This window comes from Eublepharis macularius, chromosome 17 (assembly GCF_028583425.1).
Source record: "Eublepharis macularius isolate TG4126 chromosome 17, MPM_Emac_v1.0, whole genome shotgun sequence".
In the NCBI taxonomy this organism is placed as follows: Eukaryota; Metazoa; Chordata; class Lepidosauria; order Squamata; family Eublepharidae; genus Eublepharis; species Eublepharis macularius.
Window position 1 is genome coordinate 11767259 of NC_072806.1, and position 19399 is coordinate 11786657.

Genomic DNA, 19399 nt, shown 5'->3' on the forward strand with positions numbered 1-19399 from the left:
GTTACGCTTGGTGACCTTTCCTCCCTCTCTTAGCAATGATCCAAGTTATGTACCTTCTACGTCCTCTTCTCTTTTCCCAGGTAGTATGTAGGCAGCAGCTGCCTTAATTTTATCCTTTACTTATTTATACCCTCCTCTTGTCTCAACAGAAACCCAGTGTGGCTAATATCTTTCTCCTTTCTTCCATTTTATCCTCACAGCAACCCTGTGAGGTAGGCTAGGCCAAGATTGTGTGATTGGTCACCCAGCGAGTTTCCATGGCAAAGGGGGGGGGTCAAACCTGGGTCTCCCAGATCTTAATTTGACCACCTAACCACTACAGCATGCTGGCTGTCTTTTCTCTGTCTTCTCTTTCTGTGCTGGGGTTGTGACTTTGGGGGGGGGGGCTGCTAGCATCTCACTGGACCTTCAAACTTAGAGATACTCCCACCCATTCGCTCATTATTTACACATTTTCTCTTGGATGGAGGAACCTCAGTTTTTGCAGAGCTCTCTGTCCCCTCCGTTTCGTCCTTGGGTGTGCCAAGCGGGCAGGTGTTGGCACTTGGAGAAGGGAAGGCCAAGCTTTGCACTGGTTGATTATGAGCCAGTCACCCTCAGCCTAACTTGCCTTGCAGGGTTGTTGTGAGGATCAAGCGAAGCATGTGTGCCACCCAAGCCATTCCTAGGAAGAATAGTGGGTAAACATGTTTAGCTACATGATCTCAAAATGTAGGTTTCTAGCTGCTGTGTGAAGCCCTCTCTGCTTGCTCACAGTGAGAAGTCTGAGTTTAAGAAAGCGTGGACTACCAGTAGGGTGATGGGAGCTCCCACCAGACAGGCTGCTGCAACTTATGGGGCCCCCCGTGAGAGAACGGGCTTGTTTCAGAACAGGCCCCATCTAAAAACAGGTTAATTCACATGTCCCCAGAGCGCTCGCCAAATTAATTGAGTATAACCAGGCCCGTTCTCAACTGAGCCCAGGGAGGAGTTCACCCATCGCTGCTCTTCCATATGTAGGGTTCCTCGTGATCTGCTGCGTGCCTGTGGGACTGCTATGCAAGAATTCATTTTGGTATCTGGCACAACTCTTCGTATCCCGTGGGACACATTACATGCAAAGTGGGTGTAATGAAGCCCAACTATTTTCTTCTTAATGAAAAACAGCCTTGGGAAACGGAACTTTTAAGCAGGGAGGCAACTGAGTGTGTGTGTAAGGGGGAGGCACTTACCCTTTTCCCTTGGCTCTCAAAGTCACCTTTGCAAGCTGCTTTCCTCCTTTCGCCCCTGGATTCCAGATGTGCACTTACCTTTCTAAGCCTTCTTCTGGAACATCACAGAGGTTTCAACATGGAATGGTCAGCGCACCTCTCAGCCGGAACCAGGGTAGACGATGTATCTTGTAGTCAAAACACATGAGAGAGCCAGTTTGGTGTAGTGGTTAAGAGCGGCAGGAGTCTAATCAGGAGAGCCAGGTTTGATTCCCCACTCTTCTGGTTGAAGCCAGCTGGGTGTCCTTGAGTCAGTCGCAGCTCTTTCAGAGCTCTCTCAGCCTCACCCATTTCACAGGGTGACTGTCATGAGGATAATAATAACACACTTTGTAAACCGCTCTGAGTGGGTGTTAAGTTGTCCCGAAGGGCAGTATATAAATCAAATGTGGTGGTGGTGGTGGTGGTGGTGGTGATGATGATGATGATGATGATGATGAAGCTGTCTAATACTGAATTGGACAATGGGTCCATCAATGTCAGTATTGTTGCTCAGACTAGCAGCGGCTGTCAGGGATCTGTGGGAGAGGTCTTTCATATTACTGCCTACCTGGTCCTTTTAAGTGGAGATGCTAGGGATTGACCCTGGGGACCTGGGATCTTCGGCAGTTAAGCCCTCAGTCTGACCACGAAGCCTTTATAGACATTTCTGGACCGGAGGAGTCCTTGGTTACCTAGGGTGGGCAGAGTTACTCCGTACCCAATGAATATTTTGCCCTCATTGGACTGCTCCAATGGTTGGCTCCAATGCTCAGCTTACCATTTTGGTCTGGAGGTCACAGATCTATTAGTTTCTGAATCATGGAATTGGAAGGGGTCTTAAAGACCATCTAGTCCAACCCCCTGCCCGATACAAGAACAGCCTAAAGCATCCCTGACCAGTATTCATCCAGCCATTCCCGAAGACTGCCAATGAGGGGGAACCCACCACGTCCCTAGGCAACCGATTCCACCGCTGGATTACATGAAGAAGTTTTTCCTAACACCCAGCCGGTACCTTCCCTCCTGTAGTTTAACCCCATCATTTCAAGTCCTATCCTCTGTTGCACCTTGAGCCGAGAAGGCCATTTCAGAAGAAGCAACATTCCCTCCTTCCCTAACTTATCCTCTTTTGCTCCACCCAATTCCCCTTCATTCCACCCATTCTCAGGAACAGACTGCTGTGGCCAGCTTTGCCCTGCGGAAGTTCTTGTTTTCTTTTCAGATTCAAGACTGGAATATATTCAGGTTTATGATGCTTTTAAAGAGCCTTTTTTCCCCAAACAAGCGAGCCTGTCCCACCCTCTCTGTTTTATAAAGTCTCCAGATAAGATTATCTTTGTTTTAACACCAGTTAAAGCAAGAAGGGTTTATGGGATTACTGGGTTACCATCAGCCCCGCTTTGATGTTCCCACTGTTGGCTTCATTGGCTTCCCTAATAGTGCCCAGGCAAAAGGAGCTTTTAAAGAACAGTTTACACAAAACCCAACAAAAATGCAGAAGATATGAGAACTCCTTCTGGAGAGCAGCTGGCCAGGAATCGCCGACTGTCTCCAGGATCGCTCCAGGAAGTTGGTTGGGACTCCACTTTGAAGGCTCTTCAGAGAGGGGGAAAACACACACAACGCCTCTTGAATTTTAAAAGGCGCTCTGAAGTCCCGCGTCAGTGCGCAGTGTTGTGGGGGAACCCTCTTCCTGCTTCAGACGTGAGACATAAATATTTCAAAGACCCAGAGCCATTCCTCTTGGGTCTGCTTAGGAATTGAGGGAGTCTGTCTAGCCTCGAGGGCAGCTGTTGGCAAAGAATGCTGGCTGCACACTTTCTTGGAAGGCAGTTCCTTGGAAACAAATGCTCTTGATTTCCAGGACTGGGTTGTACTTATTCTATAGAATTATATAAGGATAGCCAGCTCTTTTTCCCCCCCAGGCGGTACTGGATATGTAACCGAGGCGCTGGGGCCGCATGGATGTGGAGACACACAACGGCTCATCAACAACGGGGCAGGTGCCAAAGCCACAAGGAGGCATCTGCCTGGCGAATCCGATGTGCTGTTGTTCTTCTGGAATTCTTAACCACAAATGTGGGAAGTTTTTCAGAAAGGATGGAAAAGAGCTTGGCTGAGAAGTTAACTATTCGAATTTAAAAACGGATTCTGTTGTCCCCCCCCCCCCCCCGATGTGGGATCTTTTTGAGAACCTTACCGTCATGGCTTTGAATTTCAGGACGACCACCACAGCGAGAAATACGTTTATCATAAGGGTGATTGTTCAGGGTGCCTCTAAAATCCATCCCCCTCTAAATTTCAACCTAGATTTAGATCAAGATGGGTAGCCGTGCTAGTCTGTCTGTAGCAGTAGAAAAGAGCAAGAGTCCAGTAAGCACCTATAAGACTAATAAATCTTTTGGTAGGGTAGGAGCTTTCATGAGTCACTCACAGCTCACTTATTAAGCTCATACGCTACCACAAATTTTGTTAGTCTTATAGGTGCTTCTGGATTCTTGCTCTTTCCCTGGATTTAGTATAGGACGGAGGTAGGTGTTGTGTACTGAGCCTGGAGCTCAGAATGATTGCAGCCCAGAGTGATTTCAACCAAAACTAGGTTCTTTATTGCCAACCAGAACGGACAGACAACAGCAGACGCTACTCACTAGATGATGCACAAGCTGAACAGAAGCACTCAATATATACACAGAAACCCCGCCCCAATTATACCCAGTAACCAATAGGGACATGTACTTTACAATGCCATCATTTGCATGAACTATATACAGTATATAAGATAGGCAGGCCAGTGATTGGTCTTTATTCCTCAGGACCGATTGGCTGCTGCCTATGGAATGTAACCAATGGAGTGCAGGCAAATGTAACCAATGAGAGTGCAGGCATTAGGAACCTTGACATAACCTGAAGCTAACAGTGCATAACATTCAATACGGTAATTACATTAGAGGCCTTGCTTGGCCTAACTCAACCCAATACACAACAGTAGGGTTGCCAGCTCCCAAGTTGGGAAATTCCTGGATATCTGGGTGGTGAAACCTGGAGAAACCTGGAGAAAGTGGGGTTTGGGGAGGGGAAGGACCTTGGCATGGCATAATTCCATAGAGTCCCCCCCCCCCAAGTAGCCATTTTCTCCAGGTGAACTGATCTCTGTGGCCTGGAGACAAGTTGTAATTCTGGGAGATCTCCAGCCACTACCTGGAGGCTGGCAACCCTAGATGGAGGTATCAGCAGGCAGGCAGGGGGCCCAATTCCGAGTCCTCTTGTGGGCTCGTGCTCCAGAGGCCCGATGATGTCACTTCCAGTTGAAAAACAGAAGGGACAAGGTCTCTGTAGGGTCAAAATCAACCCCAAACATAGCATTTTTGCCATGTTTGGGGCCGATTTGGCCCAGCTGAGACCCCGTTGCTTCTGGTTTTCAACCAGAAGTGCATCTCCAAGGCATGCATGCCATTTTGCCATGTAATCTGGTGGCTCCAGACATGCCTTCCTCTCCTTTTCCCCTGCTAGCCAGGTGAGCAGGCCGTGGGGCGAAAGATGGGGGCAAGCAGCCCTCGTTTAGGAGTTCCAGGAAGCCCAGTTAGACAAGACACTGGGAGATCTAGTCATTGATTTCCACACTGTTTGATTTGGCGTCACAAAGAACTCTGATTGGGGTGATAGTGTGTGTGTGGGGGGGGGATATCCCTTCCCCCTGCACATTTTCTTGATGGTCTCATATAGCTGCGATTTGCCCCATTGAGGGGACATACCTCTTGCCTTTATGTTGCCTGTGTGTGACCTCCAGTGGGCAACTATCAGCTCTGGAGGTGGAATTTTGGGGGGTACTCAGGGAAAGAGGTAAAACCAGTTCTACCCTGTGCATTGGTCTCAGTCTAAACTGGGCCTTTCCCCAGCTGCTATTTTCCAATTGAAAATACTCCAGAGATCCATTCCAGCAATCTCCCAGAATCTTGTCCTTCAGCCCTGAATTAACTAACCTTGTTTGCAGCGCTGGTGCATTAGTGGCTGGCCATTCTTTCGTTTTTGACTTTTGTGTCAACTTCTGCTCATTTGCAGTTTGCCGCATTTTCCAGTTAGCAGCGTTCTTTTTTTTAAAAAAAATTGTAAACTTTGATTCACACCAATGCACGTGCGCGTTGATTAAACCTCAGTGCGGAAAATGCATCTGATATGAACGAACTGAATTTTTATGATGTTGGAAGGAGTTTACTGTCTAAGAGTTGGTGGTGTGCCTGAGATATTGTGGGGGAGGGAGGTAGAAACATCTGATCCTTGAAGGCGGAGATGAGGCAGTGAGAGGATTCTGTAAACCTTGGCGTGTGTCGGAGAGACGTGTCTTTGTGTTGCTTGTCTAGAAGGAGGGCAGAAGAGGAGGAGGGAAGAACAAATGTATGGATGAGGTTGGCCAACTTGGGGTCAGAAGTGTGCAGCTGCCTGGAAGCATGAGTGCTCCACCACTGAGCCACATCTCCTCCTTTACTGGACCTCTGTGCATGTAAAAGGGAGGAAAGGGGGGGCAGAGGGCTTGCGAGAGCCAGAGGAAGGTCTTGTGTCCATTCCCCATGGCTGGCCACCTTTACTTCCTAATTGCTTCCTAATTGCCAACGTTCTCTGTTCATGTGCAGCCATGTCCTCGGCTGAGTGGCAAACCGCCCAACAAATGATCTCCCTCTGCACCCGGAGAGCCTTTTCCTAGCTTCATCCGATGTGCAAACTAGGATCTCCGATGGAATGTAGAGATCTGGCCAATGTCATTCGTGCCTTGTTGACTATTTCCAGATTAGGCTCTCGTGGTGCACTCTGGGTTGGGCTGCCCTTGAAGGTGGATCCAGAATGCTGTCATCTGGCTTTCGAAAGGCAGGAGTTAGCAAGATTGTATGCGACCTCTTTGATTGCGCTGGTATCCGATGTCTTTCTGTGCCAATTCAATACGCTGACGTTTATTATATCTTCATTCCCGTTTTTTTTGCCCAGCTAAAAAAATTGGCTCTCAAAGCTCGAAACCGCAGGAATCCTGAAGCAGTTCACAGGAATCGATAAAACTGACATTAAAAATCCAATATAAAATGTTCCTTGGGTCGAGGAGGTGGGAGATTCTCAGCTGAGCTGGATCCAGGCACAATGGAAGGGTGATAGGCTGCTCCTTAGGTTTCTTCTGAAAGCCAAGTCAATGGCAGTTGGAAGCGAGAGGAGAGCAAACGAGATTAAATCACAGCAATTAAGTGCTGGCTTCTTCCTGGCTGATTCCGCACACGTTGGATAATGCAGTTCCAATCCTCTTTAGAGATCATTTGGAACAGAATTTTTTGTGTGTGAAACAAAAAACCCGCTTCCAAACGATTGTTAAAGTGCATTGAAAGTACATTATCCAACGTGTGCGGAATCAGCTCCTACCTTTCGTATGGTAGAAAGTGCCCTCAAGTCATAGCTGACTTATGGTGACCCCTGATGGAGTTTTCAAGACAAGAGGCTACCAGAGGTGGTCTGCCATTGCCTAGCTCTGCAACGCTGGTCTTCGTCGGAGATCTCCCATCCAATTACTAACAAGCCTGACCCTGTGTAGCTTCTGAGGTCTGACAAGATCCAGCCTGCCTGGGATATCCAGATCAGGGCATAATTCATATGAGAAGCCTGTAAAGTCTTTAGCATCTTCTCCCCTATCATGAGTTCCCCTGTGATGGGCTGTGGGAGGGAAGGTGGCATAGTAGAGCCTGATCTCATCAGTTCTTGGAACCTAAGCAGGGTTGGTAATAATAATAATAACAACATTTGATTTATATGCCTCCCTTCAGGACAACTTAACACCCACTCAGAGTGGTTTACAAGGTATGTCATTATTATCCCCACAACAACAATCACCCTGTGAGGTGGGTGGGGCTGAGAGAGCTCTAAGAGAGCTGTGCTGACCCAAACTGGCTTCAAGTGGAGGAGTGAGGAATCAAACCTGGTTCTCCAGATTAGAGCCCTGCGCTCTTAACCACTACACCAAACTGGCTCTCTGGTATTTGGATGGGCAACCACCACGGAAGGATCTGCCGAGGACGACAACGGCAACCCCCCCTCTGCTTCTCACTTGCCTTGAAAGCCCCTTTCTGCGGTGGCCATAAGTTGGTTGTGAAGGTGCATAAGTATTGGAAAGAGATTTTTCAGGCTGAGCATTTGTTTAATATGATAGAACTGACTGCATCTCTGAAGTCTTGTATTGAAATTGAAACCTGGAGAACATTTGGAATTGCGTCCTCCAGCTTTTGTTATAGATAATAGTAATAGTAATAGTAAAATTATTGTAATAGATCCAGAGGAGTTAGCCGTATTAGTCTATAGTAGCAAAATCGAAAAGAGTCCAGTAGCACCTTTAAGACTAACCAATTTTACTGTAGCATAAGCTTTCGAGAATCACAGCTCGCTTTGTCAGATGCATTTGACACAGAGAACTGTGATTCTCGGAAGCTTATGCTACAGTAAAGTTGGTTAGTCTTAAAGGTGCTACTGGACTCTTTTCGTAATTGTAATAGTAATTGTAATAGTAATTGAAATGAGTGGGTGAAACTTTTCCGACTATGGAGAGAAGTCTAGTATCCTGCCGATGGAACGGTTATTAAAGACAGACAGCCAGACACCAGCAAAGAAAATTGGCCACTCTGTGCATAGGTGGATAGACATTTCAGGCACAGTGAAACAGCATTAACTCCGAGCTATTTGTTTCTTACACCCTGTGTATTTTATTCAGGGGGAGAAGGACAAAGACGGGGGACGTCGGATGTAGACATATGATTTTATTATGATAAGCAGACCTGTCTATCATTCCTCAGGTGTAGACTGGCGGCAAAAGGGTTAATGTCAGAGACTCCTGAAAGTAACCCCATTTCCTTTCTTTGCATGTTTATATTTTTGTCATTAGTTTCGGTTCCCTGCTTTTCTGTGGCCAGCTTTATAGATTTGTTTGTAATGTGTACGCGGTTGTACGGTTTTAATACACAATTTGTATATACAAAGGATGTCATTTCTATGTATGAGACCCCTTGATTGACACGCAGCTGACTCCGAAGGCTGCGTGCACTTCATGGAAAAGTAATCACTGCCAGGAAACAGAAAGTGATTCAAAAATTAAGAAACACGGGTGTGATTCGTGCAAGTCAGGCGGGTCGACAGAGCAGCGATGGGAAATTCAAAATCCGGTCTACTTGACCCATTAACTCTTGGCTGAGGGATGGAGAAGATGCGGGCCTAGGGTAGGTGAGCTGCAAAATAATCCGACTGGCTCTTCCCCCCGCCCCATATCTACTCCTGCAATTGCTGAAAACCTCCAAGGAAAAGCCATTCCCTCCTCCAGATAACCTTGACCTGCTACTATAGGGAATTCCCTGCCTCAACTCCACAGGGATTTGTTCCGGCTCAGCTCAGCCAAAGCAAGAGAGAGACGGGGAAGATTCCGCAAAGATAAGCGCTCGTGTATGCAATACAAACTGAATCTGCAAAGAACAGGGAATCAAGCTTTAAAAACATGAACATTCCCTCATCTCTTAATTTGAAAGCCTTCTGACGTTTGTTACTTTAAAGCTGCCAGAGGAGAGGGGGTGAGATTTGCTAGGGGGGGGTGGGGGCTTGTATTTACCTCCATATCATGGACAGCTTGATGTCTGTTCGTTAAAAAGTTTTTTTAAAAGGGCAATGGGGTGTAGTGGTTAGAATGATAGACTACGATCTGGAAGACCCAGATTCGAATCCCCACTTTGCCATGGAAGTTTGCTGAGTGATCTTGTGGCCGGTCACACACTCTCAGCCTAACCTACCTTACAGGGTTGTCGTGAGGATAAAATGGAGGAGAGGAGAATGACGTGAGCTGCTTTGGGTCCCCATTGGAGAGAAAGGCCAGGTATAAGTGAAGTAAATTGATTATGATGATGGTTAAACGGAAGCTACGTACAATTGCATAGAATATGCAGAGATCTGTGCCAGTCAGCTGCTGTGTTTACTCAAAAGGAAGACGACCCTGAATGGCTGTTTCCACACTACTTACCTTCACCCGGAACGCCGTGGAACGTCATGAAAAAAAACATGGAAGATAGTGTCTTCTCGCGTGAGTTTTGCGCGACATTGCGCAAAACTCATGCAAGAAGACGCTATCTTCCGCGGGTTTTTTGTGACATTCCACGGCGTTCCAGATGAAGGTAAGTAGTGTGGAAACGGCCAACGTAAGTGTGTTTAAAGTGCCATCAAGTCACAGCCAACTTGTGGTGACCCCATATTATACTAAAAATTATTATTGGATGTAACTATGACTTGTATGAAAATCTAAAATAACCTCCTCTATCTTAGCATGGCATACGTGGGGGGAAAAACTGTAGTCTTGCATTTGCGTAAATACTGGATATTTCCACGCCCACCCGTAGTCTACGCAGACACCCTGCCTGTCTTTATGCAACTGCAGGCAGGATGTGCAGCGGAGAGATTAAGCATCAGTAAAGACTTCTCCCTCCCCGGTTCTGCATCAAAGAACCCCAAGATCAATGCTAAAAGCAGATCATGCAGATTAAAATATCTCCCCACCTCTTTCCCTTTCGGGTGCTGATTTATTGCAATCCCAGATTTTGGTGCTTATTATTTTCTCTCTCTCTCTCTCTTTCTGCAGGATTCTTTGGCAAGTTTGGGTGGGGCGGGGGGGTGCAATAAACAGAAAAGGTGAAGTCTGAGGACACATTCATTTTGTTTAGTCGTTTATATCTTGCTTTCCTCCCCAGCAGTGACTATGGTTGCCAGGTCCCCATATCCTCCTGGTGTGCTGCCTATGCCCCATTGAAAGACCTAGAAAATAACTATTCCCAGGGTGGGAGTTATGAGGGAAGGCAGCGTGGTATAGCCTGATTTCGTCAGATCTTGGAAGCTAAGCAGGGTCAGTACTCGGATGGGAGACCACCAAGGAAGACTCTGCAGAGGGAGGCACTGGCAACCCCCCCCCTCTGCTTCTCACTTGCCTTGGCAGCCCCTTGCTGGGGTCACCGTAAATCTGTTGCAAATTGACAGCACATAAAGATCCACAGAGTGAGAATTGTGATAGAAAAAGCAGATTCTAGTTGATGCCACGTGGACTAACCTAAGCAGGGGGAAACTAGTTAGTGGCAATCAGAAGAACCCAGTTAGCATATGGGGTACATGGGTTCTGGGCCACGGAGTTCATAACAAGCACCTCAAATTGAACTTGGAAACAAACTGGCAGCCTACACTGCTGTTTGAAAATCAGCAAGACGTTCCCATTGGCTAGCACTTCAGTAATCCCATTGGACAAGATCCAGAGCCTGCCAAAATCTTTTGAGTGACACACTGAAACGCAGGAGGAAAAGGTTGAGGGGCGTATAGAAGCTGACACTGCAGCTGTTGCAGGGGGACAAAGCCCCAGGACCCAGTGGAAGGGGGGGTCCTTTCTCTTAAATCAGTTTAGGGCTGGTGAGACGTGTGTGAGAATCTCATTTTTTTCTTCACAGCTGCTCCTGGTAAGAGGGGAAGTCTGCCCATCTTCAGCCTGTGCAGTCTGGCATACTTGATGGGACAGGATTCTGGAGGGGTAGATGAAAGGGTTAAGAGATGGGGGAAAGCAGTAAAGTGATAGCTTTTACTGGCCCTGTCTGTGTTGTCAAGGGATCAAGAGGATCTTCAGGTTACACTGTAGCCCCCCCCCCCCCCCAATGCGCACACACAAAATGCAAAGATCACTGCTCCGGACTGTGCAGACGGAGTGTGCCCTGTCGTTTGAATATGTGGGAACTGGCAAGAGCCCAAGGGAGGGCTTATTTGACTGTAGCCCCCCAGACTGTGGAACTCCCTCCCTCAAGAGCGGAGAACAGCTGGTTCTCGAAAGGCTTTCTGGGTGGGTCTGAAGAGGGTTGTTGGAGCCACGTGGAGCCGTGGTGGCGTGGAGTGGGAGAGCGGAGACTGAAGTTTGAAAATGGAAATAGATGTTTCTGTATTTTTAATTGGTTTCGTTGTACCTATTAAATATGATGTAAACTGCCCTGGGGACTTTTTTGGGAAGAAAAAAATTGAAAGGTGGTCTGTAAATAAACTAAATAAATTAGCAACTCCCAGAGCTGAGCCTTTGGAAGCATAGAGGAGGGTGCTGGCAAATGGAGGAAGTGATGCCACGTCCTCTCCTGTGCTGGGGGATGCCAACTCTGGCTTGAGAAATTCCTGGAAATTCAGAAGTGGTATCTGAGGAGGTAATTTCGTTTCTCCTATAATGTAGTTTATAACAGAGGCCAACCTCCAAAGCTGCCATTTCCTGCAGGCATAGTCTGGAGATCAGCTGAAATTCTGGGAGAACTCCAGGCCTCACCAGGAGCTTGGTAACCCCACCTCACTTGAGGCCAGAAATGGTGCACTGAAGGGCTAAAGTGCTAAAGCTGACAAGATGAGCAACCTAGGTGGGACGCAGAGAACCTGCATTCAGATAGCTCAAGAGATTCCAAGTTTAGATTAAGTATTTCTAAAATGAGAATCTCTCTACGTGAGATGCCTCTGTGCATGTTTGTCAGGTATGGCGATATGCAATGTTAGCTGGGAAGCGTAGTTTTAAAAAACAGAGCTGGATGAGATCACCCCAACTCATGGATTGAAGATCTGTCCTGTATGAAATCTAGGCATCTCTTCCAAGCTCTGAGCTTCAATCCCAAGGTCTCTCTACACGAGACGTCTTGGCACATGTTCATCGTGTGTAGGGAGAAGTAATGTTAGCTAGGAAGCATAGTTTTAAAAGACAGAGCCGGCAGAGATTGCTCCTCAGAGGGCTTGTCAGTTTCATCTTTGCCTCCAGGAAGGCTCTGTCAATTTCACCGCTCCAGTCTAATACTGTATGGGATCGCAACCAGAGGTCAGCAAGAAATGGAAATGTGCTGGAGCTGCCTTTCAGAGCTGAGTTGGACCTGGAGAGGTTATAATGGGCTGAAGTTTCCCTTCTGGCATTTCACAGCCCTTTTGCACAGCTCCAGTGTGAAGTCTTTGCCCTGACACGTGTTCTTAACATGACAGATGTCTCGTGACTGTAATTATGTACAATTTAACACACGAAATTGCCAGTTATTCCAGTACCCTAGGCAGAATTCTAGAAGGCAGGGACATGTTTGCTTCTTGACAGGTGGTTGACCAAAACAATGCTTGTAGGCTTTTCGTTCTATCTTCTTAACGGTCTCGTTTTTTAAATCAAAACACGGGGTGACATGAATGGTTCTTCATCTGACGTTTTATTTTCACAACAGCCATGTGAGGTAGGTGAGGCTAAGAGGAAGAATGATTGGCCCAGGAGCGCTCAGTCAGCTTCATGGCTGAGGATAGATTTGAACTCAGGGCTCCTCAGTCTTAGCTCGATATTCGCTCCATTATACCTTGTTGGCAGGCCCCCATGGCTATGAGCCAGCCATGTAGTTATCAGTTAATAGTTGTGATTGCTCAGAAATGGATATTGTGTGGCTTTTTAATAATATAATAATAATATTTGATTTATATACCATCCTTCAGGACAACTTAATGCCCACTCAGAGAGGTTTACAAAGTATGTTATTATTATCCCCACAACAAATACCCTGTGAGGTGGGTGGGGCTGAGAGAGCTCTGAGAGAGCTGTGATGGGCCCAAGGTCACCCAGCTGGCTTCAAGGGGAGGAGTGGGGACTCAAACCCTGCTCTCCAGATTAGAGTCCCGCACTCTTAACCGCTACACCAAACTGGCTCTCTGGAGTTTTCTGGAGATACATATGCCCCTCCTTCCTAGATTTCGCTTCTTGATGGACCATTTCTCTGTTTGTGTTTCCGTTCCAGGCTGCCCCTCCGGGACATTCAAAGCCAGTCAAGGGGATGAGGGTTGCGTCCATTGCCCCATCAACAGCCGGACCACCTCAGAAGGCGCCACCAACTGCGTCTGCCGCAATGGCTACTATCGGGCAGACTCCGATCCGCTGGACATGCCGTGCACCAGTATGTTACCCTGAAGAGGGAGGGAGGGGTGAGGGTAGGCCACATATTTCATGGTCTCCTGTGGGGTTGAGTCTGCTGATGAGGCCTCAAAGCAAAGAGCCAAACGGGTGTATCTTAAGAACTGAAGAAGAACCCTGTTGGATCAGACTGGTGGTCCATCTAGTCCAGCGTCCTGTCTGACACGGTGGCCAACTAGTTGTTATGGAGGGTCAACAACAGGGAACTAAACAACAGTTGATTTCTATACCACCCTTCAGGACAACATAATGCCCACTTAGAGCAGTTTACAAAATGTGTTATTATTATCCTCACAACAATCACCCTGAGAGGTGGGTGGAGCTGAGAGAGCTCTAGGAAGCTGTAACTGACCCAAGGTCACCCAGCCAGCTTCAAGGGGAGGAGTGGGGACTCAAACCCGCCTCTCCAGATTAGAGTCCTGCCGTTCTTATCCACTACACCAACTGGCTCTAAGGGCCTTCCCTTGAAGGCATGGGGAGGGGATTTAAAATTGCATCTGGTAATTCATAAAGCTTAAAATTATAAATTGTAAAACATCCAAAGATTAAAGTACATACATACATACATATATGTATATATATACACACAGCGGCACAATAAAATACATATACATATGCACAGGGCACCACCCTTTAGCCATCACCAGAGCATTACAGAGGATATTCAACAGGTGGAGGATGTCGCTAGTGGGGAGGGCGCAACCCATACTCAACCTGACAGGGGGGCTCCACCTACCATCAGCCATATGCCTAGCAGAATAGCTCTGTCTTACAGGCACAGCGGAAAGATAAGTTCTGCCAGGCTCTGGTCATTAGACAGAGCGTTCCACCCGGCTGGGGCCAGGACCAAAAAGGCCCTGGCCCTGGCCCTGGTTGATGCCAGACAGGCCTCCCTGGGGCCAGGGACCTTCAACAGATGTTTACCATTAGAGCAAAGAGTCCTCCGGGGTTCATATGGGGAGAGGCAGTCCCGCAGATACGCGGTCCCAGTCCGCATAAGCCCCAATCATCTTGTATGCCCCACCGTCACTGTGTATTTGTGAAGGTAATTGAATTGTGGAATTCACTGACCGTTAGAGTTGCCAGCTCCAGGTTGGGATATTCCTGGAAATTTTAGAAGTGGAGCCTGGAGAGGGTGGGATTTGGGAGGGGAAGAACCAAAGTGGGATATAATGCCACAGAGTCCACCCTCCAAAGCAGCCATTTTCTCCAGGGGAACTGATCTCTGTGGCCTGCAGAACAGTCGTAATTCTAAATCTCCAGCCATCACTTGGAGGTTGGCAACCCTGTTGGCAGTGGCTGTGGCTCTGAGTAAAGATGGCTAAGAGCAAAGAACATTTTAAAAGGGACTGAGATTCATGGCGGAGATATCCACCAGTGGCTGCTTGCTATGGAGAATAAAGGGACCTCCACATCTGGAGGCAGGGGGACTATGAACGCTCATGCTAGAAGGTTTTATCCTCTATATCTGGTTTGTTGGCCCTCCAAGGCAACTCGGAGGCCACTGTGCAAAGCAGATGGCTGGTATAGATGGTCTGATCCAGAAGGACTTGTTACATTCCTAGGAGCATGAAGTGCTGGACAGAAAAGCCAATTCACACAGCCCTTGCGCCTGCTTTCAGCTTGGACTCAGTTCATACCTGTGAAACAATTGTGTGTCGAGGGTGTGATCTGGAGGTTTTAGGTGGCAGTGGAATTCAAGGGTTTTGCATTGACAACGGCCATGTGAGTTGACCACGGAGGAAGTGGGGACACTCTAGTTAACGTTCACTTTGGAGACAAGGCTTTGTTTTCATGAATCAGAATAACGATCGTCCTCAACCATCTGGGGACAAAGGCACCAGCATCCGTGGCTCCGACCGACCATCATAATGAATAGCCCTTGAGAGTCGATGAATTTGTCTCAGATGGGCAGCCATGTTGGTCTGCAGTAGTAGAACAAGATTCAAGTCCATTAGCACCTTAAAGACCAACAAGGTTTCCAGGGTCTAAGCTTTTGAGAGTCACAGCTCTCCGACGAATGAATTTGTCGACAAGCTCCCACTGACGCCTTTTATGCCTGCCGCCGTTGCCACATCTGGCAGTGAATTCCATGTCAATTATGCATTCGGCAGAGAAGCATTTCCTTTTGCTTCTCCTGAATTTATTGCCCATGCACTTCACTGGGGGAACCTAAGCCACTGGAGAGAGGGAAAGAGCTCTCTCTTGCTCATTCTGTGAATTTAGGGGGAGGTGATATGTGTGTGCCGTCTTGCCTTGGGATTGGTGCCTCCTGCCCAAAAGACAAGTGGGTGGGAAGGATTGTCCTACCAGATATTCTTGACCTACCCACATTGTCTGGAGGAAAGGAGCTTCTCTGCTCTCGTGCCATTTCACCTTCTGGTTCTCTCCGTCCCTCCCGCAGCCATCCCATCAGCCCCGCAGACGGTCATCTCTAGTGTGAACGAGACCTCTCTGATGCTGGAATGGAGCCCGCCTCGGGACTCCGGAGGACGTGAGGATTTAGTATACAATATCATCTGCAAGAGCTGCGGCTCGGGTCGGGGGGCCTGCACCCGCTGTGGGGACAACGTCCAGTTCACTCCACGCCAGCTGGGCCTGACCGAGCCCCGCGTCTACATCAGCGATCTGCTGGCCCACACTCAGTACACCTTTGAGATCCAGGCTGTGAATGGCGTCACTGACCAGAGCCCTTTCTCGCCACAGTTTGCTTCGGTCAACATCACTACCAACCAGGCCGGTAAGGACTTATGCTATCTCCTCTCTAAGGACTGCCCAGGTAGCTGGCTCGGTTGCAAATCCCAAACACTCTGTTGTTGTCTTCTGGGGTTCTCTTCTTTCCTCCCCTTATGATGAAGCAAATCCATAGGCATGGAAATAATTGGGGTGGTTTCTGGGTTTTCTGCTAATGAAATGGGAGGTGTAATTCCCCTCTTTCTGCTGCAAACCCTCAATTTGGCCGTCCTGCCATTCCTGAGGGTCCTGGGTTCACCCGGAGCAGCTTATGGGGGAGACCCGTGGGCTGCAGCAAGAAGGGCTAAGGCACGAAAGCTGCGTTTCGCTGACGGAAGTGCCTTCCATTACTAGAAATTTTTTTCTGGATCCAACCCAATGTGCTTATGTGGCACATCTGGATATATTTTTGAAATCTGGAGCGTGCCGTCTAGATCTGTAGACCGTGGTGCAATTAAATACATTTGCTCACCTTCAGAAAGAGGCTTTTCCTCCATAATTCAGAAGGCCAAGTTATTGGGTCTGTTTATGCTGAGGAGGAGCAAGCTGGCAGATAACATGAGGACTAAGATCTTGGGCGTTCTTTGTTTTCCTTGAAATGTGTCTCTCTTTGAAGGCTGCAATAACCTCCTGGAGTATTGCTCCCAAGAGCTGAGTGTTCCCGTCAAGGTCAGTTATCCGTGGAAGTCCCGATAGCGTGCTCTCTGCCAGGATCCAGACTTGGCTAGCACCTGGCTGGGAATTCTTGGGTGCTGAACAGATGGGTCTCAAGCTACATTCTGGCACTGCTTCTTGCTGGATGCTACCCTTTCTCTTGGCATTCTGGAGAAGTTAGGGAAACCCAGAGATTCTGCGGTCCCTTATTTATGCATTTGGAATATTCGTAATCCGTACTCGCTTGGCAATCTTGGGAGATTTAGGGAAACCCTAAGACTCCAGGGTCCCTTATTTATTTATTTGGAATATTCTAGTCAATACTCTCCGTTCACGGATTCTCAAGTGGCCAACAATAATGCACACTTCAGAATAAAATACATTAAAACGTTTTTTTAAAAGCTCACAGAAAACAGAGGAAAAAGCACAAAAATCAGCAATAACTAACACCCAATCGGCCAGTCCTGAAATATCCTGTACAGTGCGTCCTAATATAAAATCGGCATCAAATATATACAAACCTGTTTGCTTGCTTGCTTGCTTGCTTGTTTGTCCGCCCTTCTCACTGAGACTCAAGGCAGATGACAGTGTGAATTAGTACAGTCAATTTCGAGGACATTTCAATAAACAATGGAATAGGTTCTATAAATGCAAATCTGCAAAGGTGTAAAACCAGCAAAAATCCAATATGGAGTTGAAGAAATGCTGAAAAAGAGCATAAGCAATTTTAAGACGGACATGTTAAACAACATAGAACTACCCCGTAGGATTATACTTCATGTAACAGATGGTACATACTAGTAAAGTCTATGGTCATCTCTTTACTGATACATCTCTTTGAGAATATTTGCTAAAAGTACAGCCCTTCTGTCTGAGTAAAAAACACTTCTGAATAATTCAATATTTCATGGCATAAAATCTAGAAAAAGCAGAATCAAGCTTCGAGGAGCTCACGGCCAGTATAAAGCAAGGGAAACGTTACTCATCGTTCACTTTCTAGTACCTTTCTGAAAGAGTGGTGTATGTGGTTCTCCCCACCTGTTAGCTACCCTGAGCCCATCTGTGGGGAGGGCGGGGTATAAATCAAATCAAATAAATAAATAATAAATGTTTAATCTTTGCAACACCCCTGTGAGGGAGGCCAGACTGACAAAGGTGGAGTGGCCCAAGGCCCGCCAGGGAACTTCATAGCGGAGCAGGGTCTTGAACCTCATTCATTCCACAGAGTGGCCAGGCACTGCTGTGCCCCCCTAGCAAATATTCCCTCTGGGACGGGCGTGATGCCACCCAGATTCAAGGCAAACATCCTATGAAAATGAATTACGTGAAATCATCGGCAGCTCTGGGCTCCTTGTTTCCTCATTCCTTGCCTTGCATTTACGATCTCACCTTTCCTCTAAGGAGCTCAAGGCAGGCTGTTCCCCCCATTTTATCCCCACGATAACCCTCAGAGAGAGATTAGGTTAAGAGCAAGTAGCACCAAGTCACCCTTACATCCTTCCCTTCCCCTCAACAAAGGGGCCACTGAACTTGCAACTACACACCAGTGGCGCCTTGTCCAGATGTCCAGGGCCTCTGGAATTCTGTCCCCCACCCCACCCCGCAGCTCTCCCTTCCACAGCCTGGTCCATCTGGTCCTAGTTTAACTCTCTGTCTGCTGCCACGCCCTTGCTGCATCCTGGTTTCCCTAGCCAGGGCTTTGTCTGTGTGCACCGGTGGTACAGCCCCGTTCGCAGTGGGCAAAAGACTCTGCCTGCGCTTCGGCCCCCCTGCCGGGCCGGCTATGCAACGCCGTTCCAGCCGGAGCTGCCTTGCATGCCCGCATCTCACCCCTTGTAATTAAGCAAGGAGTCTGCTACTTTATTGCAACAGCTGTGAACATTCCCACCTTTGCAGTGAGAGGGAGGGGGCCCCGGGGGGGGCACAAGTCCCCTACTCAGCCCGCACCTCGCTGCGTGCTTCTGCCCGGCCCTGCCTTATTATCTGTCGAGCTCGCGCTCCCAGCCTGTGTGATGCCTTCCTTAATGTATCTATTCATTAGCACTAAAGAGTCACTGTCTGTTGGCTAATTCGTCTGTAATTAGAGGCAGGATTCTTTCGCAGGCTCTCGGTACAGCCTGGCAGGCTAGATGTTCCTCATTAGCAGCTGGAAACAGAAGCCGCCGAGACAAAGATCCAGCGCGGGGCTGGGAAAAGTGGAGCCGGAGAGAGGCAGGGGGACTGCGGGGGTGAAAGGGAGGCTGAGAGCCGTGGTGAACCTAGTTCCAAAAAGGTGGGAATGGGGTGGCAGAGCCATGAGGTGAAGGATGAACAATGGGACTTTAGACTGTAGGGGTGTGTTCCACCTTTGCGTGTCCCTTTGTGTTAAAAAAGAAAGCTCCTTGCAGGTGGAAAACTAGCCCAGCAGGAAGAAAAGATCTCTCCCTTTGCTTGATTTGCCGTGTTTAAGAAAGTTGAGCGTTCCGAACTCGGATCCTCTAGCTACTTTCGGGAGTGGAACTGTTCAGAATGTATACGTGGGGGAATCGCCTTTTTAAAACATTCCTTAAGCGCATGTCTGCCCACAACAGGAAAGCCAGCATGGCAGAGAGCAGACGGGGCTAAAACAGTTTCTGCTCATTTTTTAAAAAAAAATTGTAGGGAGCTTTTAACAAGGGGGGGGGGAGATATACAGAAATGCTCTTCCCACCCCCAATCTGAAAAGTTATTGCCTCTCCTACCACTTTGGGGTTCTGCCACCTCAATTTTTGCCACTTGTTGACTAATCTTGACTGGTGGAAGGGATACTTCTGCATTC

General features: G+C 47.9%; 1 protein-coding gene across 2 annotated transcripts in view; it reads left to right on the forward strand.

Annotated features, from left to right (window-relative positions):
• Positions 1 to 19399, forward strand: part of EPHB2 (EPH receptor B2) — a 99268-nt gene that overhangs the window by 42167 nt on the left and 37702 nt on the right. For both annotated transcript variants that reach the window (XM_055001052.1, XM_055001051.1), the window contains exons 3-4: positions 13043 to 13198; positions 15620 to 15955. In XM_055001052.1, the coding sequence (XP_054857027.1) occupies positions 13043 to 13198; positions 15620 to 15955 (492 nt within the window). The remainder of the gene's footprint in view (positions 1 to 13042; positions 13199 to 15619; positions 15956 to 19399) is intronic.